The 25,293-nt window shown below is 40.1% G+C and overlaps 1 protein-coding gene across 2 annotated transcripts in view; it reads left to right on the top strand.

The window, feature by feature from the left end:
- The window catches only part of PITPNM3 (PITPNM family member 3), a 142,276-nt gene extending 119,078 nt beyond the window's left edge, over window positions 1-23,198 (top strand). For both annotated transcript variants that reach the window (XM_026671645.2, XM_087959082.1), the window contains exons 12-20: window positions 436-621; window positions 897-1,045; window positions 1,751-1,867; window positions 3,421-3,537; window positions 4,586-4,734; window positions 6,642-6,791; window positions 12,433-12,616; window positions 12,887-13,015; window positions 15,657-23,198. In XM_026671645.2, the coding sequence (XP_026527430.1) occupies window positions 436-621; window positions 897-1,045; window positions 1,751-1,867; window positions 3,421-3,537; window positions 4,586-4,734; window positions 6,642-6,791; window positions 12,433-12,616; window positions 12,887-13,015; window positions 15,657-15,965 (1,490 nt within the window). In that variant the 3' untranslated portion in view covers window positions 15,966-23,198. The remainder of the gene's footprint in view (window positions 1-435; window positions 622-896; window positions 1,046-1,750; window positions 1,868-3,420; window positions 3,538-4,585; window positions 4,735-6,641; window positions 6,792-12,432; window positions 12,617-12,886; window positions 13,016-15,656) is intronic.
- Window positions 23,199-25,293: the final 2,095 nt, after the last annotated feature.

Raw genomic sequence — 25,293 nt, 5'->3', positions numbered from 1 at the left:
AATTCCCATAATATGTTAGTTATTAGAATCTGGGATGAACCTTTACCCCCCCTCCCCCTTTACTTACAGCTCTTGTGTTTCACCAAGATTGTGTTTCATATGTCATGTATCCCAAAATTATGATACCAAACTCCACTTGTTATTGTTTTGATAGGGAAAGGAATGTTTCATACTCGGTATTCATTGGGCTTGGCTTTCTGAAATCTGTGTGGTTCTTCCTTCCTGGGTTTTCCCCTCTGACATCTATGCCCATTAGAAAACATACATGGCTGAAATATCAAATAAGATAGGGGAAAATTACCTAAATGGCTTCATAGAGTGTCCTTCCATGCCCAAATGCTTATCCTAATCAATACACCTGGTATTATTTATCAGAAATAGTTACTTGCAGAAAAATGTCTCCCTTATCTGATTCAGCTCTTTCCCACCTTACAGCTGATACCCTCCAGTTCCACAGCAGCCTGTTTGCTGAAGATAATTCTGCAAAGTCATTCTTCATGCAAGAGACTTTAGCACTTCCCAATGCTGTACAAGGGGAAATGCGAAGAGAGAGCCTGGACAGCAGCAACAGTGAGAGCTCTGGGTCAGCAGAGAGCTTATTGTCCAGCAACATAGCAAACAGTGAGTGCAATTAATTTTAACACTAGAAAGTCATTTTGGACTAGTAGTTAGTTATTGGTAGCTTTCTCCTTGTTGGCTGTTTTGGGTTGGCTTACTGTTGGCAATTTGATGAGATAACTCAAGAAAAGCCTTTGTCAACAGCTACACCTAGCTTTTGCCCCTGGATTTCTGAGGAGTTCACTCTGCTCCTTCCAGCTGATGTTATTCTCAGGTAGGATCTGGGGAGCTTCTGTGATGTGGAACGGACAAATGAAATGCCTGTTTGTTTTCCACAGTAACTTCCAAATGGTGGGGAGCCAAGAGAATAGATTACGTTTTGTACTGTCCGGATGTCCTCACAGCCTTTCCTACAGTGGCTTTGCCACATCTCTTCCATGCCAGCTACTGGGAGTCAACAGATGTGGTTGCTTTCATTCTGAGACAGGTAACAATGCCTTCCTTGTTTCTATATCTGTGGATCACAAATACAATGTATATCCTGGCCACAAAACTGATCTGATGGCCTTGCAGCAAATCCCTGCTTCGTTTAATCAATGCAGTTACTATGTGGATAAAATTGATAATTCAGTGTAAAGTAGAATAGCAGAGTTGGAAGGGACCTTGGAGATCTTCTAGTCTAACCCCCTGCTTAGGGAGGAAACCCTATACCATTTCAGACAAATGGTTGTCCAATCTCTTCTTAAGAACTTCCAGTGTTGGAGCATTTGCAACTTCTGGAGGCAAGTTGTTCCACTGGTTAATTGTTCTGTCAGGAAATCTCTCCTTAGTTCTAAGTTGCTTCTCTCCTTGACTACTTTCCACCCATTGCTTCTTGTCCTGCCCTCAGGTGCTTTGGAGAATAGCTTGACTCCCTCTTCTTTGTGGCAGCCCCTGAGATATTGGAACACTGCTATCATGTCTCCCCTAGTCCTTCTTTTCATTGTACTATGTGAGAGAAGGTAAAAATGCAGTTAAACTAACGAAATGCCAAAAAATATTACGCAAATTTCCCCCGTAGATAAGAACTTCTTGCAAGCAGTAAGCTGTTCTAAACCTGTGGTGTATGAAGATTCACTTTTGCCATTATTTTGAACTCATTTGGCAGAATGACTATGTTGAGTGCAGTTCCCATGTTTATGTTTCATTTCAGGTGATGAGATTTGAAACCATCAATGTCAAGGAAAGCAACAGTTTGGATCCAGTGACTCTCAGCCCTTCAAATCCCCGAGAAAAATGGCTGCGCAAAAGAACCCAAGTCAAGCTAAGGGTACAGGATTGCCTTTTAGCCAAATCCCTCTATAATTTAGTATGTTTCAAAGGAAACAAAGCCATTTTAAACCAGTTTAAAAAAAAAAAAAACCAAGAACAGCAGTGGTCGCTCCACCAAAATGGGTTGATGCATTTCAGATTTGGTTGATTTGTTACTACTTGGTTTTTTTAGACAGGGCTGCCTTTCGGGTTATATCTTTTTAATTGCTTTTATTATTTTGTATTTGTCCAACTAGTCTATGGGAGTAGATGTCTATTATAAATTTTAATAATAACAACAGCATTTGGATCAACATTTGAAAAATAGGAAATGATGGAAGTACCTTTTGTGGCCAGGTACTTTTTCAACGATGGCATATATGTTAAGAAAGCTAGAAGGGTTTCTGATCAGCCTGTCTTGTTTAAAATATAAAAGCAACAATCTAAGCCTGAAATTGATGCACATAAACCTCAGTGGGATTTTATTTTAATTTTTCAAGGGTCTAGTTAAGAAAAGAGGTCCAGTTAGGTGTAATGATGAAGGCCCAAGGCTAGCCATGAAACCATCAGTTTGTCCCACCTTAGGCAAAAAGCTAACTGAGTATCCTTGGGCTACTCGCTCTCAGTCCTAGGAAATGGCTGGCAAACCACTTCTAACATCTTGCCGAATTGCAGGAACTTGACTAAAAGTCAGCTACATAGATTTATTTTTTTTATTTTGTCAAGTGATTATAAGATAACAGGTACAAGTATAAACATAGTTATGAATACATGAAATGGATACATATAAGAAAAATAAAAAGAAACAATAGGACAGGGACGGTAGGCACCTTGGTGCACTTATGCACGCCCCCTACAGACCTCCTAGGAAAGGGGTGAGGGCAGTAGTAGACAGTCTAAGGTTAAAAGTTTTTGGGGTTTGGGGAAGAAACCACAGAGTCAGGTAGAGTATTCCAAACATTGACCACTGTTGCTGAAGTCATATTTCCTGCAATCAAGTTTGGTGCGGTTTACCTTGAGTTTGTATCTATTGTGTGCTCTTGTATTGTTGTGGTTGAAGCTGAAGTATTCATTGACAGGTAGGACATTGCAATATATAATTTTATGTACTATACTTAGATCGGACCGAAGGCAGCGTAGTTCTAGGTTTCTAGTTCTAGAATTACAAGTCTGGTGGCATAAGGTATTCTGCAACGAGTAGAGGAATATCCATCATATTGAGTCTGAATGTCCATCAAGAGCTTACACTGGCCCAATGTCTGATTTTTTTCAACATAGACCATCCTGTCCTTGAATGGCTGGGTGGACTGGACATTAGCATTTGAACCACTATAAGTCCATGTATTTACCATACGCTAAATAAGCATTGACACAAACACACACATACAGGGTTAAGGAAAAGATCAAGAAGGCTCATACACATATCAACATGTAAGGGCTGACTTTGGGTTGTTTCTCCTAATCTTAAAGGGTCTATTCTTTCAGATGTTCAAAAACAAATACCCTTTTTCTAGGTTGGATAGTGGTTGGGATGATCCACTCACTTCATTCCCCTCCTTGTTTCCCCTTCAGAATGTAACTTCAAACCACAGATCAAATGATGTCATTGTTGCAGAAGATGGCCCTCAGTTGCTCGTTGGCCGGTTCATGTATGGACCACTTGACATGGTGGCTTTAACAGGAGAAAAGGTAACGTTCCAAGGTCATCCTTCTCTCTCTCCCTCCTTCCCGGTTAAGCCATTGAAGACATGTAAGCCCTTAAGAACATGGGAAGAGCCCTGTAGCTGATCAGACCATTTTCTATTCTGCATTTTCATATCAGCTGACTGTATTCCAAACTTATAAACTAGAAAAGAGCTCAGTACCTCATCTGTATTGCTTCTTCTGATCCCATGGCTTGCAGTTTTCTGCAGACAAATGTTTCTATAGCATTTAATTATGCCCTTCCTTGTATGAGATGATGCTTGCAGGAAGCTGTTCTTGTTCTGAATCAGATCATTGTTCTTTGTGCCCACTGTTGTCAACTCTGCTTAGAAACAGTCCACAGAGTTTCAGGCAGCAAAGTATTTATTTCCTTTGATCTTCCTGTTGGAAATATTTTAGTTAAAGGTGCTAGAGAGTGAATCTCACATGCAAAGTACCCATTCTAGAATTATAGGAGGAACCAAGCACATGCCCTACTCATTGCTAGAACTGCAAGATGTTTAACTGGTGATTCACATTTTTATTCTGTCTTTTGTGAGATAGTCCTACAGGTATTTGAAAGTTACTATTATTTCCCCTTTATTGTTTCTTCTTCAGGAAAAACACGCTGTGTTCTTTCAGCTATTTCTCATTGGACTTGGTTTCAAGGCCTCTCACCATCTGGATTGTCCTCATCTGGCACTGTCTTTCTTAAAATGTGGCATCTAGAATGGGACACATGCTTTAGCTGCAGACTGAACAGTACAGAGCAGCAAGCTTTTCTTGTGCTTCTATTAAAACCAACTAAAATTGTCAGTGATGTCATACTGCTGAAATAGCTACTAATCCTCAAAGCTTTGGGCACAATGTTCTAGGCTTTAACATGCTGCAAAATTAATTTTTCTTTGAGAGAATAATATAATATCCCTCATGAACTTTGATGTTAACTATGTATGTGTGTCGACAGGAATTTGTTTGCCTAACCTGAACTTCTCTATTACTGCATTTTAATTCCATAAAAGAATTTTACCACAGGTTCTCTTTCATCTTTCAGGTTGACATTTTCATCATAACCGAACCTTCCTCTGGACATTGGGTCTATTTGGATACAGAAATCACCAATAGTAGTGGTAGAATCTCATACAACGTCCCCAAAGACAAAAGACTTGCTGTTGGCGTCTATCCTATTAAAATGGTAGTCAGGTAAGTCTGGAAGAATCTAAATACATCCTTAAATTTTTGAGAGATTGAGGAGTATGTCCTACTCTCATAAAGTGTTAAATCAAATTCTAGAGTTAGAGTTTTCTACAACACATGAAGGTGGCTCAGTCGCTAAGACGGTGAGCTTGTCGATCAGAAAGGTCGGCAGTTCGGCGGTTCAAATCCCTAGCATTGCATAACAGAGTGAGTTCCCGTTACTTGTCCCAGCTTCTGCCAACCTAACAGTTCGAAAGCATGTAAAAATGCAAGTAGAAAAATAGGGACCACTTTGGTGGGAAGGTAATAGCGTTCCGCGAGCCTTAGGCATTTAGTCATACCGGCCACATGACCACGGAGACGTCTTCAGACAGCGCTGGCTCTTCGACTTTGTAACGGAGATGAGCACCGCTCCCTAGAGCTGGAAGCGACTAGCACGCATGTGCGAGGGGAACTTTTACCTTTACCTTTACAACACATTGCTTGAGGCTGGAAGTTGATGGGGGGAATTATTTATCACGAATGAAGGCAAATACTGTATACGTGTCCCAGAATAATGTTGCAGGATCCAATCTGTGTCAGTCACCAGGCCAGAGGTTTTGTCTTCCAAGTTTTCAGACTCCTGCTGGAGCCTATCTTCAGGAAACTTCTCTCTAGAAGAGTGTGTGTTTGGGGCTGTTTTGTATGCGGTATTTATATGGTGCCTATTGTATGTGGCTTTTTAAATGTTCCCTGAAGATGTCCTCCAGCACGAGTCTGAAAGCTCAGAAGACAAAAGCTCTGGTCCTGATGACCGACCCATACTGGATCCTGTGAAATCATTTATTTTCAATTATAATATACTTATTTCAGGGATCATGCTCCAATTTTCATCTGTTTTGTACCATACCAAATCATGACATGAAGCTTTGGCCTCCAGTTTTACAGTTACAGTCCAAAATCTGCAGAAGAGGGACTAAATGAGGCTTCTTGTAGCTCTGGAGCCACAAGTTGCCCATTGCTGTTGTAATGAATGCAGCATTTTTATTACACTCTCTTAGAATCCTTATCACTCAGCACAGGTTACTATTACAAAGATAAATATCACCATGAACCACAGAAAGAAGAATGTTGCTATTGGAATTTGGCGGTAAAAATTTCCTTAGGTGTCCTTGGGCTGATTCACTGGCAGAATGAACACGGTGACAGATCACTGCCACCTGACGTAGTCCATACGCATGTCTCTCTCTCATAGCTGTTCCCCAATGATGGGACATGCAAAGCTAGGTGTTCACCAGGGAAGATGCACTTTAATATTCCTCCTCTCTACTAACACTGTCAGCTGGTGCTCCATTCAAAATCCAAGAAAGAAACACTTAAGACTCCGTTAATTAGAGAAAAGATATATTTTACTGGAAATCAAGTGGTAGCATCAAAGGAATTATGATTCTGAGAAAATGAGCGCGTAAATCACATATACAAAGTGATGGCAATGGTCCCGCCCACAAGGGTTCATACTGTCCATCCAATTAAAATTTGCATGTAATGTCATGTGGGCATCTTCAGGTTATGATGAGGCATCTGTCTGTTGACCTTGGCCTATTTTGATAAAGAAGCATGCACAAGAAAGAAGCATAAACAAGAAACTCCCCTCTCCCAACTTATACAGTTTATTCTCTCAAACCTCCAGCTCACTTCCCATAACTATTTCACCCCCTCCTCCCCTCGTTACTTATGACAGCCGGAAGATGCAAAGCAAAGGAAAGAAATCTTGAAGGCTGACAAACACCTTTCTTGGAATTTCTGTATCATTTAAGTAAGCTGTGACCACCATATGAAAAGCTGAAGGTCTTTTTTCTTCAACATAAGGCCATCTGAAGAGGTATGATGGCTTTCTATTGTAACTTTTTTCTGTGTTCCTTCGTGGTCATCAGGGGAGATCAGAGTAGTGCCATAAGCTACTTGACTGTCCTTCCTCGAGGAATGGAGTGTGTCGTCTTCAGCATTGATGGGTCCTTTGCTGCCAGCGTCTCCATCATGGGCAGTGACCCTAAAGTCAGAGCCGGAGCAGTTGATGTTGTCAGGTAAAGGGCACCTCATAATTCCATTAAGCTTTAAATGTTGCTTATTTTATTAAATTTATTATAGCCACCTGTTCCAGCAGATTCTGGGTGGCTTACAAAATAATACTAAATTTAAACAAGCCAGCTAGAACAACTATTATTAAAAGGCATAACAGTGTATACTACCACGCCCAATGCATTAACATCAGCCAGGTTTTAAGGACTTTTCAGAACCCCAAGAGAGAGGGTGTTGTCTGTATTTGGGGAGGGGGATGTTGTTCTAGAGGGTGGGGATCACAAGAGAGAAGGCATACTTCCTTGGTCCCACAAGATGGCAGCCTTTAATAGAAGGGACCTGGAGTGCACCCAACTCAGCCCAAATGTACCATAGAAAGGTGATCCTTCAGATAACCAAGTCCAATTCCATGAAGGGGTTTAAAGGTATCAATCAGCACCATGAATCGTACCCAAAAGCCAGATGACAGCTAGTGGTTATACATGGGCACAATGAGGAGTGCTCATTATTGCTCGCACTGCTGCATTTTATTTATTTATTTTATTTGTTAAACATGTACAAGATAACAAGTATAAGTATGAACATAAACAAGAACAAAGGGAGTAAATACAGATAAACGAGGACAGTAAGACAGGACGATAGGCACGTTGGTGCGCTTATGCATGCCCCTTTTAAGGACCTCTTAGGAATGCCCCCTTTAAGGAGGTCCTTAAAGGGGGCGTGCATAAGCGCACCAGCGTGCCAACCACCCCGTCTTACTGTCCTCATTTATCTGTATTTGAGGTCCACGGTAGACAGTTTGAGGTTGAAGCTTGTGAGGGGTTGAGGCCAGTGGTGGGATTCAAATTTTTAACAACTGGTTCTGTGGCTTAGTTGGTGGGCATGGCTTGGTGGTCATGTGACTGGCTGGGCGTGGCCAACTCAATATCACTCACATCGAGGCAGGCATCTCCTCGCCTGGCCTCTCGTGACTGTGGGGATGCTGCAACAGTCATAAGTGTGAAAAATGGTCATAAATCACTTTTTCCAGTGCCATTGTAACTTTGAATGGTCACTCCACACAAGCAAAGTACCAGCAAAGGAGGGGAAAAAAACTCCAGAGAAGTTCCAGAGACAGGAAGTCTAGTCCCGCCAAGAATGTAATAAGGGTTAATGGAGAGGCAGTTTCTGTAAGCAACACCAGAATGTTTCCTTCCTGCCTTCCTTACAGGATTAGGCCAGTAATTTCTTCTAACAACTGGTTCTTCGAACTGCTTAGAAAGTTAACAACCGGTTCTAACGAATAGGTGTGAACTGGTAGAATCCCACCCCTGGTTGAGGCTACAACAACGGAGTTGGATAGGGCATTCCTGGTGTTGACCACTCTGTTGCTGAAGTCATATTTTCTGCAATTGAGTTTGGAACAGTTTACCTTGAGTTTGTATCGGTTGTTTGCCTGTGTATTATTGTGACTGAGGCTGAAGAAGTTGTTGACCAGTTGTAGCTTATCTGGTCTTCAAGGGCAGCCCAAAGTAGAGTGCAGTACAGTAGTCCAGTTGTGAGGCCTGCACTACCTCCTGGGCGAGGAAAGAGCATAACTATCGCATAAGATATATCTATGCAAGGGCAAATTAGTCAATCCAAGTGGAAATAGGTGATGGCTTCCAGACAGAATTCCTGACCTTGCCCTGTAAAGGGAGCCCCTTTTGTCTACTTATAAAGCAGTCAAGTGATAATCATTCCTGAATGAAAATATGTATTGGCATATTCCTGTCAGTTGCACCTTGGAAATAATCTGTTTGGGAAAAACCTTGTTACATTTTCACCACTTGGTGGCAGGAGTGCTAGCGAAATATCCCCAGGCAAAACTTCCAGGTTCCGTGAAATATTAAACTGTGGAACTTTTCTTCAACTTTTTGAAGAAAATGGTGTTTCCTCTCTCTATCATATGCCCCCTGGCCCCTCTCTACTTTTTCCTGTGATTCTCCTGCCACCAGGTAGTCAAAACAGGAGCGAAGCACCTTGTGCGAGGAAGGGGAAATTCCTGCTTTCCCCCCCGCTTTTCAGTCCTGTGTTGACTAATAATATGGCTGTGGAGATGTTTAATTTTGTACTTTGATTGTTTTAGAGTGTGCACCACAACTTGAATGTATTTCCATTCTCAAATGGCTGGGAGCCTGGTTTGTTTAAAGGAGTCGTTTGTGAGGGCACAAAGAAATGGCCAGATCTGCTTAGCCATAAACCATTCCTATGTTAAGCCATAAACCATGTTTGATAAACCACGATAGCGTTCACATTCCAGGCTAAACCAAAACCTAACAGGTCTCTCAGTGGCATAAAACAAATTTAAAATCAAAACTTTAAGAATAGTTACAGTAGTAATGAAAACAAATGTATGAAACAAGAAGAATTAATAATATTAACAAGTACAGGTAGTCCTCGAATTACAATGGCATTGAAACTTTTCACTGTTAAAGCATGGTCACATGATCAGAATTGGGATGCTTGGCAACTGGTTCATATTGATGATATTTGCAGTGTCCTGGGGTCATGTGATCACTTTTTTCCACCTTCTGACTAGCAAAATCAGTGAGGAAGCCAGATTCACTTAACAACCGTGTTACTAACTTAACAACTCCCCTGATTCACTTAAAAACTGTGGCAAGAAAGGTCATAAAATGGAGCAAAAGTCACTTAACAACTGTCTCACTCAGCAATATAAATTTTGGGCTCAAAAGCAACTGGTAGAAGCCTGCATGGAAAAAAAAATGCCTCGAGGGCCTTTTTAAAGCTTGTAAAGATGTCAGGCCCCTCAGAGAAGGTTTAGTCAAGTTTTCCCGGTTGTAGGCAGTTTTCCTCAGATGCTTTCAGTCAGATTGGAGTTACATAAAAGGAGTTTTCTCAAACAGTCTGGAGTTAAGCATTATAGGGCTTTAAAGGCAGCAATTTGCCTGGAAACAAATTGGCAGATAGTGCAATACTTAAAGCATAGGTGTAATCTGGTCTCTTAGCATAGTTTCCTAGATTCACCTGGCTGTTTAGTTAAGTAACAATTAAAACCTCCAGGTGCCTAAGACTCACAGGCAATGCCACATACATTAACGTAGTCAGGCCTGGATGTTATCACTGTGTGCACCACATTTTTAAGACATCCTCTTCCAGAAAGGAGGATAGTTGAGGTCTCAAACTAAATTTTAAGGCAGTCCTTTCCTCTCTCTCTCTTCAGTCTAGAAATTAGATTTGTCTAGAAGCTGCTCCAGACTGCCTACCTTCTCCTTTTGGGAGAATGTAATCCCATTCAGGACAGACAGAACTACTATCTCTCTGGAATTATGGTCTCCTAAAATAAATACTTTCATTTTCTCCAGATGCCGTTTTTAGTTCATTTTTCTCTCATTCAGCCCACTACTGGCTGTAGGCAGGCAGCTCTGCAGGGAAACCTTGCCATTTCCTGAAGATGTAACAATGAAGGAGGGTGTCCTCAATATACTAATGTCACCTCGCTCCAAATCTTTGATGTGGTCTTTAGCAGTTTCATGTAGATATTGGTAAGCCTTGGAGACCAAATGGAACCCCAAGAGCTCCCATTCGGCTTAACAACTGTGGTGCATCCATAGGCCGTCAGTGCTTTCATCAGAGGGATGAGAATAGCCTCACACTGCAAGCTGCTTCCCTTTTAGGAGTGCATGCAATCTTCCACTGCATATAGAAAAGGAAGGTCTTGCTCATGACCCAACTTGCAATCACTGACCCTTCCTTGAGTGACAGACAACTCTGAGCAACTCTGTTCAAGCAGCAGCATTGTCCAAACTCTGTCCAAGCTAGAGATGGAACCATTGTTGACCTGTGACTCCTATTTCTAAATATCAGCGATCTAGTCTACCAAAATTGAAACTATCTATAGCCAAAGTGAGAACACAAAAGAGAGATTCAACCTGGAAATAAGGAGAAATTTTCTGACTATGAGAACAATCAATCAATGGAACAGAAGTTGCCTTCAGAAGTTGTGGGAGCTTCATCACTGGAAGCTTTCAAGAAGAGACTGGACAGCCATTTGTCAGGAATGGTGTAGGTCTGCTTGGGTGGGATGGGTGGGTTTGGAGTCGGACTAGATGACCTACAAGGTACCTTCCAACTCTGTTAATCTGTATCTGTATCACACCCTCTGTTGTTGCCCAAACAAAGATCATCAAGCCAGCCAACCCATAGCCTACCCTGAAGCCAGTTGTGCCATTATTTTATTGGATTTTATCTATCACATTGTTATATTGCCACAAACTGAAAAACTTTTGGCAGTGTCATTAGAATAATCTGTTTCCTCCAGGACTGGCTACAATTGATAAATCACCAGTCTCTCAATCCTTTTACCAACCATGGTAGATTAGAGACTAGCTTTTAACTGCCTGTCTTCTTAAGGGGAAAGCTCCTTAAGAAGTGGCCTAATAGCTATCTTTTTTAAATAAAGATGCATCTGGCCTTCCCTCAGAAAGGCATGCATAATTTTAAGTAATATGTAATTACTAATATCCTCTTGGCTAGAAGTTGGAAGCCAGGTTGTACAAGGATATAAAAATATTGTTGCAAACATGCTATCTGCTTCCTCGTGCATTGCAAATTGGGGTTGATCCAATTCAACTCTATAGAGAAGGCACCCTCATCATTAAGCTAAGCTTCAAATGTAAAATAATGTATCTGTAAAAACTCCTAATCTAAAGTGTCTCTGAAGTTTCTATAGTAGAACTGAGGGAAAAGGGAGGAGAACTTGAACCAAGTTTATTGGTAGATGCACTATATGTGGGGACAGAGGGGGAAACTTCATTGCTTTTTGTATTTTGGATCACTGTATACAATTTTTACAAACCATGTTTAATATGCATTTTTATTTTTTTTTCATTAATATGTATAATTTATAAACTTTTATCTAAAGGAGGAAAAAGATTACAGCAGTGGCTGGGGAATTCTGGGAGTTGAAATCCATACGCTACAAAACTTTACCAAGATTGAGAAACACTGGATGAGAAAGAAAGTTGAAATTGAAAATAATTGATAACAATTGATAATTGATAAAAGGGGGAATTTATTATTAAGAAGACTGTATTAAATAATAGAGAGAAATGCAAATTTTATTCCCCTAGCTCTGACTATTACGGCATGCTAATAACCATGGGACTTCAGCTCCTTACAACTTCACGTTCACAACCATCATGCGCAATTCCATCCCTTCCATCTTCCTAACCATCTGTTTTTCCTCTGTTGTTACCTTTTGGTACTCTCCCATTCTCACTCTCCCCTCTGGGATTCTATCAGACAGAATAAATGTCTATAGGGATTTTCAATCATCCAGGTCATGATTGCCCCAAAAGTGCTTTTTCAAAAGGCAACTTGACTTTCTTTGTTTTTCCTTGAAGGTATGAACTGAAAAAGCTTCTTGGATGAGAAACAAAACCTCTTCAAAGAAAAACCAAGGAAGTCCCGGATGCCTTTTGAAAAGGCACCTTTGGGACAGCCATGACATGGATGATTGAAAGCCTCCATAGACACCTCTGTAGTTACCTTCTCACCTTCTGTTATTCTCCCATTCTCACCCTCCCCTCTGGGATTCTATCAGGCAGAATAGTCATACACTGTTTAATGATCCCAGTTGCTTGTCTCTTCTCTCTAACACAGGCATTGGCAAGATCTTGGCTACCTGATTATCTACATCACAGGACGTCCCGACATGCAGAAGCAACGTGTTGTCTCCTGGCTGTCTCAGCACAACTTCCCTCAAGGAATGATTTTCTTCTCTGATGGTCTTGTCCATGATCCTTTAAGGCAGAAAACCATTTTTCTCCGGAATCTTGTGCAAGAGGTAATTTCCTCCTTGCTCTTTCAGGAGCATTAAATGGGGAGAAGTTTGATTAATTAGACACTAATTTTCTTGACTTGTTGGATCAGATTCGTGGCCAGAAACAGCCATAACATGTGAACAAAGACTACAACAATCCATATACTTCATAGTTCAAATTCATGATTGCTAGTGACCCAGACTGATGACATGGGTAAATTGGGACATTAAAAATGGGAGCTGACTGGTATCATATTTTCATGGCTAACCTTTGACATTTCTCCCTTCCTTCAGTGCCACATCAAGATTTGTGCTGCATATGGCTCCATGAAGGACATTTCTGTGTATAATGTCCTGGGACTTTCCCCCTCTCAGATTTACATTGTTGGACGACCAGCAAAGAAATATCAGACTCTGTGCCAGGTGATTGTTTTTTCTTTTTGTGGAAGATTTAAGGGCCCTGGGAAATAAGAAGGGTTCTGGGGGCATTGTACGAAATTTGGAAGCCCCTTGAGAAGGGTGCAAATGACTGCAACCATCATACATACATGCCGGTTGCCAAGCACCTGAATTTTGATCATATGACCGTGAGGCACTGTGACAGTCGTCAATGCAAAGACCAGTCATAAATCACTTTTTTCCGTGCCGTTGAGCTTTCAATAGTTGTTAAACAAAAGGATCATAATTCGACCACTCTGTATTATATGCCCATTATTTCTGATCCTATGGAAAACATTTCTTAATCGAAAGAGCATGGCTCTCTTTTGTGCAACTGATGGATCTCCCCAGTTTTATTCAAGCTGAATCTCTCAAGTTTCTTCAGTCTTTTCATTATTTATTAAATTTGTTTGCTGCCCATCTCACTGGGAGGTAACTCTGGACAGGGGTCTCCAACCTTGGCAACTTTAAGACTTGTGGACTTCAACTCCCAGAGTTCCTCAGCCAGTTCCTCCTGGCTTACAACATTAAAGAGAGCATTACAGAGCATGTTCTCAAGTTATAGCATCATCTTTGTTACCCTCCATGGAACCTGCTCTAAGTTGCACATACATCTAGAAATGGGCTGCCAGAATTATAGACATTTCATGTGTAAAGGGGAATAAGAATTTCACTTTTTTAAATTCAGTATTTCCCCTAATGTAGCCCAGAAGTGTGTTAGCACTTCTACCAGCTGTCTAACACAGCTGCCTCATGTTGTCAATGACTACATCTAAGATCCTTTTACCATGTAATGCTTCTAAGATGTTAATCTAATCTACTTAAGTGTTATATCTATGCTTTCTATGCTACCAGAATAAAACCTGCAATGGCCATCAGCAATTTTTAAAAACTTATACTGCATTGCTCTGATTTGTACCTGATTTGTTTTAAACATTAAATAAGGTCAGACTCGATTAATATCCTTTTTTTAAAATAATTTTTATTAAATTTTACAAATGCAAAGATAGAGATCTGATTCAAACTAAGAAGAATATAAAAAAGAAAAATGCAGAGAAGAAAATACATTATAAAAAATTAAAAAGATATAACATTACTCCCATCCACCTTCCAGACAAATATGGAAAACTTCAGCAGCTTACCTTCTCTGATATTTCGGTAAACATCTCTTCTTCCCATATCTCATCTCTTATCAACAGATTAATTATAAAATCTCAATATTCAGTCCTAATCAGCAAAAATCCATTAAGAGCTGTCAGGAATAATAATATATATACATTTTCCCTTAATCAAGTAAATCAATTTTATACTCACAATCTTTATATCTCAAAACCTATACCCCAAAATCTTACATGAATGTGTCCAAGAACCAAGTTTATCTCAAAGGATTTTATAGCTTATGAATGATGCAGTTTTAAAAATAAAATTAATAGACAGGATAAATCCTTACATATTTAATGGATAAAGAAAAGATATCTGTTTCAAAGTCATGCTTAAACGAAATTGCCTTATTTGATATTTTATGTGTTACTGGGAAAGGAACTTGAAAATTGGGCAAATAAAAGTTTAGACTCCACAGCAGGGAAGACAATTTCTAGCAGTTCTAACAACAAATTGTTCATTGGTCCCATACAGGAATTCAGCAGCTGCTGCTGTCTGGAGATGACATGTGACATGGCTAAAGACTGTGTTGTATTGTTCCACAAAAAAAATCCTCTTTTTCCTAATTTAAGCCAACAAAACCAAACAGCTGAAAAATATTCTGCTGTTTTTTATTGATCTGTGGTCACAGGGTGATTGTTCTCTGTGGAAGACAAAATTTATAGTCATTTTATCAAGCTGATTTCATGTTGTCATCTTTCCTATTTTATTAAGAACAAACAGTAATTGGTTTAGGAAAGGAACAGCCTACTCTTTGACCACACATAATTATTTCTAACTTGCTTCTATCTCTAGCAATTCGACAAGGCAATAAATTGAAGAGAGCTTTTTTCTAATCTTGTGTATAGCCTACATGTTGTATTAATTCTCTTCCCTGCCAGAGAATGCTTGGTGCACCCTATCTTCTTCACAACGGCTTCTAGTTTATTCTGTTGTGCACTCTAAATATGGCTTTGGTTATGCCTGCTAATGTTTGCTGATTTCAGGTTCCTGCATTTTAAACAGGTTTGCAGTCAACTAGGTCAATTGATCAATTCTAATATTTAAGCATTTTCAGTATATAAACAGATTCGGGTAGTCTACTGTGTTTCCACATTTTCCTCTAGCTAATCCAAAACCAGCTTAATGTTTCTTGCCCACCCACTTATCCCTCTGTAGAGGCTGTAAAGTCCCTGTGTTCTGTGCATTTCTTACTACAAATGTAAAACAAACATTACCTTCCACTAGAGAATCCACTTCCCTGGCCAATTCCTTGGCACAAATTCTGTCTTAATCCTTACAGGTGGCTGCAAGGAAAGAACCAGTTGATTGGTCTATTTTTGATTCATTTGTCCTTTGTTGACTTTTAGTCTGTTTGGGTTGGTGTTTGGGGAGAAGAGCAGTGAAGTTTCTTGCAGTACATTACTCCCTCATGCTACAGGTGATGCTAAACGTTTGCCATCTTTGTTCTCCTTCTCTCCTCCAGTTTATCAGCGAAGGTTATGCAGCCCACTTGGCTTCCCTGGAGTTCAGCCTCCGTTCCCGGCCTAAGAAAAACAACTCCCGCATGATCCTAAGGAAAGGCAGCTTTGGTCTTCATTCTCAACCTGATTTCTTACGCAAGAGGAATCACCTCCGGAGAACTATGTCTGTCCAGCAACCTGACCCACCATCCTTGACCCCCAAGCCAGAGCGTGCCCAAAGCCAGCCCGAGTCAGATAAAGACCATGACCGGCATCTGCCCTCCATGGTGTGGATGAGAGGGGGGGTTCATAAGTTTGAGTCTGTCCCATAACAAGAGCTGGGGATGGCACCACCAGGCCTCTGGCATCCTGCAAAGAGTTTGTAGGCATTTGCTCTTTGAGTTGCACTTAGCAGCTTCATGGTTCAAAGTGATGGAGAGGATTGGAATTCACAAAGCTCTGGCAGCTTCTGTCTCCCTAGGGGAACTCTCCTGTTTGTTCCTCTTGTTTGTATCCACTCATGAAACATTGAAAGTAGAGAAAATGATTTGTACCAACTGCAATCTCTTGCGGGGGTGACGCTGGACAGGAAAATGAGCTTGTGTCTTAATGTTTACTTCATAACAAAAATGTGCAATAAAGCAGAGCGGGAAAGCTCCAGCTTATCTCAGTGAGAAAGGGCCTCACTGACAGCAACCACATCTGCTTCTCGAAAAGGCAGCCTTCTGATGTGGCAGCAGCAACATCTGCAGTTCTTGGGGCAAATAAGAATCAAAGGGAGGAGCCCATAGCTGTGCACTGGGGAATCTCTTGGGTGCCTTAAGCCCAATATCTTTTCATCCAGACAGCTCTATCACTGGCTCATCACCAGAGTAGGTTTCAATTTTCCTTATTTATCAGAGACTTCAATGGAGGCAACACATGAACGTGGAAACCAGTGGTGAAAATGTTGAACCCTGGATTCAATGTAGGCCTACTGTTTTTTTAGATATGGCACCCATCTTCTCTGGCCACACAATAGCATTTTTTGCTCTTTTTGCAGAAAACCATAACTTCTAAAGAAACTGAAGGGATTGTCTGCATCCTTCTGCTACCATCATCATAACCCCACTGAAGCAACCTTCACTCCTGCTACTCATAGTGTCCTATCCTAAGTATTGAACACACTGTTGAGCTTCAGGAGAGAACTTTCCTGTGCCCTATTCCCAGTGCTGTAAGATACCTGCCATTTCTGAATAAAATATCCCAAACAATCAGTGATAAGGTATTGGTTTTCCATATGAAGGGGTCCCATGACAAAAAAAACCTCACATCTCCAGTTAGGGCTGGTAAATCCTAGTCAATTTTCATATAAAATGAATTAATAAACTAGTGAACTGATTCAAAATAAGGGAGTTTATTTTGTTCCTGTAAGGTAAATGTATGTATAGCATACCTGCTTTTCGGAAGTTTCTCTCCTCCTTTTCCCACCATTAAATGCAGTGTAACTATAGACAAACACAGAGTAAATGAAACTTCCATGCAACTCTTGAGAAAGAGACTTAAAACTCTGTTCTGGGCTCAATCCACCTGACCTCGGTAGAAGTTGAACAACCCCAGTCAAGCATTACCCCATCACAAGAAAAAGTACAATAGAAGCATGGCAAAGGGAATGAGTCAGGAGATAGCAAATGACATTGTACTACTAAATATTGAAGTAGAGTACAATAGCCCATATTTCATAGCAGAAATTAATAGGCGAAACATGCCTGTCATTAGTTCTTAGGATTGACCAGACAAGCTAACAGCACACAAAAACCTTATGAATAGATTGAGCTTTTTTCCTCATTGGAAGTGTATCGAAGATGGATATTAGAAAGCAGATGGTGCCTACAATAATGAAAGGAGAATGAAAAATGGCAAATTGCTTCATGGCTTAATTGCTGTACAATCCTGAGATAACTATTTCCTTGCCTTTAATAATTTTGCTTCTGGTAATACAACAGTATACCTTCCTTAACCTGCAGCAACAAAATTTCCTCAGAGAGTTAATCAAGGGCTTTGTTAAATTTAGCTGTCAGACAGTGTCTCATAGCTAATGCAATCTTGATTTTTTCCTGTATCTTCGAATCCTTTTCTCCCTATGGGCGTCTGCACCAGTTGCACTATTCTCCTTTCATAATGATTTCTGTGGCAACTGCTCTTCAGAGATTTTTGGATCGCTCTTGAATCTACATCTGTTTGGCAGCCTAACACTGCTATTTCTATCTCTGCCTGATAAACGTTTTCTTCTTCTCTTGTATTCTTGGACACCAACAGTGTTAACTTCTTACCAGCCTTCTTAGCCCCTTTTGGCTTCTCTTCACCACGGGACACTATATTTTCAAACTATCTGCTTCCCCAATTCTTCCCAGTCTCAGGTTGTCTGCTTGAAGTACAGATGGAATATCCCAAGTATTTATATGACAGATGCGGACATTTTTAACTTTTCAAATTTGGGTTGATTCCGAGCATCAGACTCATTTAATAACATCTCTTGCTCCTTCAGGTGTTCAAATGGTCTCCTTATTCTGCCATAGTTACACATTAGTTTTCCAAGAGAATATCCATAAATCTGAAGCTGCTTTCTGATTGAATATACTATTTAACCTTCATGATTTTGACAACATGGGAGCACAATTCTATTTCCAGGCAAGCGTGCATCACATTGGTCCATTTATCTTTCACATGCTGAACAGCAAAGATGACAAAATAAAAGAAGTGGGCAATGAAATTGAAACACCAACCCTCCAAGTTGTTGACCTTGATTGATTTTTGAGTACAGAAAGAGCAGGTGTTCTTTTTTTTGGCGCTCTTATCTTACCACACCACTCAAAAAGCTTTGAATCTCTTACTGCAGTGTTCCTTCGTTTTATCTCTTGTTCTCCTTCGTATCAAGAATGCCTCTTTAATCATTCTTTTTATTGGTCTTTTTCTGGTTCTTGCATAGGTAGGAATAGCATATCTGCCAGAATTGCTCAGAATTGTTAAATTGCTCAGAATTGCTCAAGTTCATGCAATACGTGGTTTTGATTGATTATCCTGCATATCATCAAGTTGGTAGGTAAGGCTAAAATGAGTAATCGGTGATTCAGGCCTTTGTGAGAATCCAGCCATTCGTTTAACAAGTGGTGAGAATTAGACCATAATGTTGACATGGTTTCTTTCTTTGGGTATAGTAATGTCTCAAGGTAGTTGTTTTTGTAAGCTGCATTTAGTGTTTTTAGTGAACCCAGTCAATAATAAGCATCCCTTACACCAAGATTCAATCAGATAGCATGGGCTTAAAAACCAAATTAGACGCAATCTATCAAGTAAATTTGCTATTTTTTTTTAAAAAAAAGATAGCATAGGCCATCTTCTGTAAGTAATTGAGGATGCATCTTGGGAAACAGAGAGGCACTTTCCCTTGGTCTGCTTATTAGTCCAGGCCCCTGGACTAATATAAATGCTTCTACATGACTTAATTGACATCACATCTAGTTAATGAAGCAAGTTAAGGTTGAAGAAGAATTCCCAATCATTTTGCAACAGTCCATCAGTCAGCAGAATGGGTGACATTATTAAGAGATTGTGCTACCCACCCTAACTGGAGAAAAATAGACCCCAGGGAGTTGTAGCAGAGTCCTTTACACCAAGTAATTCAGAGTTAAACACATCAACTTTAGCTCATGACTATAGTAAGGGACTATATTCCCCAAATTGTATGCTTGAATGTGGTGTAGTCCTCCATGCTTGTAGGAATGGGACAGAATAATTGCATCTTCGTGTGTGACAAATCCATAAAGTGTGCAAACAGGTTTGCAACTCAATTTAAATATAAAGTGTTACCAAAAAAATGGTTTTGTAAGGTCAGATCTATTAGCACCTGAGAGATTTTAGCAAATTTGTTGGCCCTGGGATTATCTGCTGGTATTCTTCAAGTGCAGTTTATTTAAAAAACAAAACAAAACACTCCTTTCTTACTCATGTCAGACCTTCGCATTTAATAATGCTTCCTCTTCCATTGACTTAATTATTGCCTCAGTAGCTACTTCCAGGCTATTTATGTGACTCAACATAAGCCTTGCTATCCAAAAGTGGGACAAACAAGAATGTTCAGACATGACAATTTAGGGATCTCTACCAAAGAGTTCCATGTAGTCAGTCTCATTTTAGGCCTGAAGCTTTAAGACATGGAAATGCTGGCACTAAAACCAGGAATGTATTGTGTTGGCTGACATTTTCCATTCCCATGTGGGCTGCATCCACATCCTGTTACTTTTCACTGTAGTTTTACAGGAGAGTACCATGTTCTTCTAATGCTTTGGAATTCACCTGGAAAAATGGAAGACTGGAAAAAGCAACTAGACAACATAGGTACAAAAGATGGCTTAAACAAGATTGTTCTGTTTTGTCAGAAGCAAATAGCATCAAGTGCATTCAGATGGGAAATTTGTAGGAAAACTGAAGATCTGGGTAATTCTAAAACATTACAGTAAAGAAGAAGGAACACTTGTGAACTATCTTGGAACAGCAGTCTTGGTATTGGAATAAATGGATGTTTGAACCTACTTGTGTGTTAGGACTGACCCTAACTTGGACTGACCACTTTGTGGGTCTTGGATTCAATCTGTGAGGATTCCCCAAAGTTACTTCCATCTACCAGTGTGTCTCTTTCTGATGATAAATAGAAAGAAGTATCCTAGTTAACCAACACGTCATCTTCTTTCTCCCCATCCAGAACTGGGACAACCTTAATGTTCTTAAATGCCTTGTTAACAGTTCCCTTTATGCTGCTCCCTCATATTTAAGAACTTGTTCTTTTTTTTAAAAAAAAAAAGGCAGTGAATAACAATGGTGGCTTGTTATAATGTGTGTTGTTACGAGATGACATGTATATGGTTGTGCTTTGTGTGCGCATACACGTGTGTAGAGTGTTTCACATCAGTGCCATTGCTAACTTTGCATAACAGAAGTTAACTTTTATATTACATGTTTTGTTCAAGGTTTGGCTGTTCTGTTGTAGCATTGTGAAAAGACCTTCGATTCTGCTCCAGGTGTGAGTAGCATTGTTAATCCAAATCTCAGCTTTCACATTTAAGTAGCACTAAAGGAAATGTTGGGCTGGTAGCTTCTGCTGCTTGACCCAAATATTGTGTGGTGTGTCTTTTTTCTGAAGTAATCTTTGAGTCCTCTTCAAAGATAGAGGTTTCTTCTCATTGGCATTTACAGATCAACTCCTATTTTTATGACCTCATTGGGTGGAAAACCGCATTATTCACCACATCATTTGAATGCAGCATCTTCTGTGTTGCACCAAGGTAGGGAGGGAGGGAAAAGAAGAATGGAAAATGATATTCAAATGGGACTGGATGTGAGTATTTTGCCTTTTTTCTACACAAAGCACATTTGTGCTTTGCAGTGTCTCCTGTCAATTATCAGAACCATTATTGGGAGTGGTGAATATGTTCTACAAAGGGATTCTCTTGTAACAATATCAGGTAGCAATGCAGGCTGACTAAGGGTCATTTGAAAGCTGAAAGTTGAGTTCATAAAAGTTCAGAGCTGGTAGAGATTAACTATTTCACATTTTTTCTGCTACCATCACTTGCACTGATTATTATCATTGCCTATATTTGCCAATAGAATGAACCCTTCTGACAGCAAATGCTAGACACATAGTTTCTCCGATCCCTGTTGTAAAGCTGTAACACATTTGGTCCCTAAATTTCTTCATCACAAACTGGTGGATGAATGTCCAAATTCTAAAGGTTTCTGCAAATTTCCAAGAACCAAATTCCCCAGAAAGCAGAATATAAACCATTTGTACACCATATTTGATATCTTTTGCTATTCAAAATGTTTAATACTAATCTGCAAAATATTTAATACTTGTATTTGATTTTTTTAAATATTGTCTTGGAAAGATGACATGAAGTTGTTGGCTTATTAGACTTCATTTTAAAAGGGCCCAAATCAATATAATCTGAGGCACTAATATTTTTATTTTTTGAGGTGAGATTTTCATTGGTGAGGCCAGGTGCGCTGAATCATTTCTAGATACTTAATTAGATTTGTACAAATCTTGGTTTAGTCAGTAGACACAGCTGAGCTAAAGATACCCCCTTTTGAAGTATGAAGAAATCAATGCTTATTTACAAGATTCCATTCTTTTTCCTGCCACCTTTCCAAGTCAATATATATTAGACTGTTTTCTTACAGCCTTGGGAGGTATAGTGACATAGTTATTCTTCCAGGAACTCTGGCTTCTTGCCTTATCAATGTCACTCTTTACATCCATAATTACAAAATAAAAATAGCTTTGATCTTTCTCCATCTAGAGGTGAAATGGCAAAATTAAAAACCTGCTCTTGTTTTCTGGGTTAATTATGAATATTGATTTCAGATCTAGCTATCACCAAATGTGATTTAGTCAGTTGGATTGGTTCTCTGTACTAGAAATAAGCTAATTTCAAGGCATTTTAGATTCTCAGCCCTGAGACTCCTAAAGCTATGCTTCCCTAAATTGGCCTAAAGATGTTGATTTCAAAGTCAAGATTTGTATGGCTCTGTGGCTCTTGGAAAGCACTTTAGGGTGAGATTTAGAGATCAATGGAATGGTTGAAGGGCATAATTGGAAACACTGAGAGACTTCAAAAATTAAACTTCGAATTGCTAAATGTAGAGCGAGTATGAGCAATACAGAGGATTATCAAGTCGAATGATGATGGATAGCCAGCTAAATCTTTATGGAACAGTCAGAGAGACAGGGAATATGTCAAAAAGTTCTACCCTGCCTCAAAGCAGCACACCAAATTGGCCTTGTTATGTTTATTGTATTTGGAGGTTTTATTAAAAAAAACTGCTTGGATTTGAAAGCTGCCGTATATTTATATTTTTATTTGTATGATTACTTTATTTATATATCAGATTTGTAGATTGCCCATCTCCTTCACAGAATGACTTTAACACTGAGATGCCAAAGAATGTAAGCGTTGAACTAAAATTCTGTTTTTTTTATGAGTCTGCATATGAGAATGTGGTATTTTGAATTTTGGATAAACTCCAGCAGCAGAGAGAGAGAGGTTGTCAGAATATTTTAATCACATAACCATTTCCAGTGTACAGCTAATGAATTTCTTACAGAGGAGCTTAAAAAGATGATTGGGGAGCGGGGAAGTATTAACGTTTTTCCAAAAGGTATTAATTTTATTTTCAGCTGGTTTTTAAAATCTTCTGACATAACATGACTTAATGTCAAGTATTGCACTTTCTTTGCCTTTTGGTATGTATCTTTTTAAATTCTTTCTTCGATGTGGGAGCATTTTTCTGTTGCTCAGACCCACAATTTCTGATTAATTGTTTTAACACTCAGCACTCTGATGAAATAAAGCAACAGACCTTCTTGTTTGAGACTAGTGTTTCTTACTGTTTCCACGTGTGCTACGGTGCATCTTTGGTTCATGCACAAAAATCAATGTATCTATTCCTACTCTATACATTCTACAAATCCATGACTGTACATAAGCAGAAGAGGAAATAAAGCAATGTAACTTCTACATCAAGCTGAGTCTTTACTGTCCGCTACCACATGTCCTTCAAATCCCTTACATCAGGGGTGTAAACCTCGATTTCATTGAGGGCTGCATCAGGGTTGTGTTTGACCTCAGGGGCCGGGTGGGCGTGGCCAGGGTGGGCGTAGCCAGCTTGACATCACTTGTGTCAGGGCGCCTGTTGTGGCCCAAGTGCTCTGCCAGCAAAAAGGGGCTCCTGAGCTCCATTTTTGGCCGTGACAGCTTCCTGCAGCCCTCTGCCAGCAAAAGGGGAGCTTGGGTGGGTTGCGCATGTTCCCCTGGGCCCTGTTTTCAGCTGCGATGGCCTCCTGCAGCCCTCTGCCAGCAAAAAGGAGCTCTGTTTTAGCTGGCAGAAGGCTGCAGGAGGCCATTGCACCCGAAAACGGGGGCCTGGGAAGGCCACACGCAGCCCTTCTTAACTCCGTTTTTGCTGGCAGAGGCACCACAGGCTGGTCCTTCGCTGTTTCCAGGTCAGCCCCGCAGGCCAGATCTAAGCATTTGAGTTTGACACCTCTGCCTTGCATGGTTTTGGATGAACAGATAGGGGAATGGAGGAATGACCTGTATTCCATTTTATGGAATAGCCTGCAGATGATGGAGGAACGTGGACTCTAATTTATAAATAGGGAATGCCTATCTTAAGTGGGGAAGAATTAGCTAAGCAGCCTTTCAAGGCTAAAGTTAATTAACCATATTCACTCCTTGTGTCCTACATGCTATGGGAATTAATTCATTGGGACTTATAAAGCTTGCTTTATGGCTTAGCAACGGGATAGAAAATACTCAGGGCACCGACATTCCATGACAAAATGGCAGGTTTTCAATGGCATTTTAGAGTTTTTTTACATCGAATTAAAAATGGAAATGGATGTGCTCAGCCTCTGAGCTTTAAGCACCCATTTTGACTCTTAAAACTACCAAATTCCTTTCAAAGTGTACAGTTTTTAGCCTTCTTCATTAGATCTGCTCCTTGTGTTCCTCGGAAGCCAAAATGCTGCTTTTAAGCACAAGACTGAAAAATGTGTAATGTAAATTCTGTCAACTGCAGTTTGTTCAACAAACCATGTAATGTGATAAACCCACAACTTATTTTAAATTGCAAATAACAAATAATTTTTTTTTAAAAAAATTAACTAACTACAGGCAGTCCTCAACTTACAACCACAAGTGAACCCAAATTTTCTGTTGCTAATGAAAGATTTGTTAAGTGAGTTTTGCCCCGTTTTACGACCTTTCTTGCCACAGTTGTTAAGTGAATCACAGCAGTTAAGTTAGTAACCATGTTAAGTGAATCTGGATTCCTCACTGACTTTGCTTGTCCGAAGGTCGCAAAAGGTGCTCACGTGAGCCTGGAACGCAGCACCCATCATAAATATGAGTCAGTTGCCAAGTGTCTGAATTTTGATCATGTGACCATGGGGATGCTGCAACGGTTGTAACTGTGAAAAACGGTCATAAGTCACTTTCTTTGGTGCTGTTGCAACTTTGAACGGTCACTAAATGAAGTGTTGTAAGTGAAGGATGACCTGTATTTCTGACAAGTTGGTTTAGCCTACTGTTTCCAGCATCAAGGAAAATAACATTGGTTTATTGAATGGCAGAGTGGGATTACTGTTTCCAATAAACAGAACAGAATATAGAATAGAAAAGAAAAATAGAAATAGAATGAATGGAATAAAACAGAACAACAGAACAGAACAACAGAATAGAATAACAGCGTTGGAAGGGACCTTGGAAGTCTTCTAACTCAACCCCTGTTGAATCAGGAAACCCTATACAGTGATGGGTTGCTGCTAATTCGGACCGGCTCGCCCGTACTGTTAGTTCCGACCACCAGCTGGGCCCACCTACCCGCCCAGGTGCTATCCCTATATATCTGGCTTGCTCTCCCCGCCCACGCAGCCCAGCTGCTTTCCGCACCTCGCCCACACTACTCATCGCAGCTGCTGTGTGCAGGGAATCCCTTTTTGCAGCCACGCACAAGCTGCATGAAGGGGGCGTGCACACGCTGTCACATTTTCGGTTCTGCTCTAGGAGAACTGGTTGTTACAGTATGTGTAGCCCATCTCTGACCTATACCAGGGGT

The sequence above is a fragment of the Notechis scutatus genome, chromosome 1 (assembly GCF_049901735.1).
Source record: "Notechis scutatus isolate UNSWTSFEM ecotype Mainland chromosome 1, rNotScu1.2, whole genome shotgun sequence".
Classification (NCBI taxonomy): domain Eukaryota; kingdom Metazoa; phylum Chordata; class Lepidosauria; order Squamata; family Elapidae; genus Notechis; species Notechis scutatus.
This window is presented reverse-complemented; position numbering and strand designations above follow the sequence as displayed.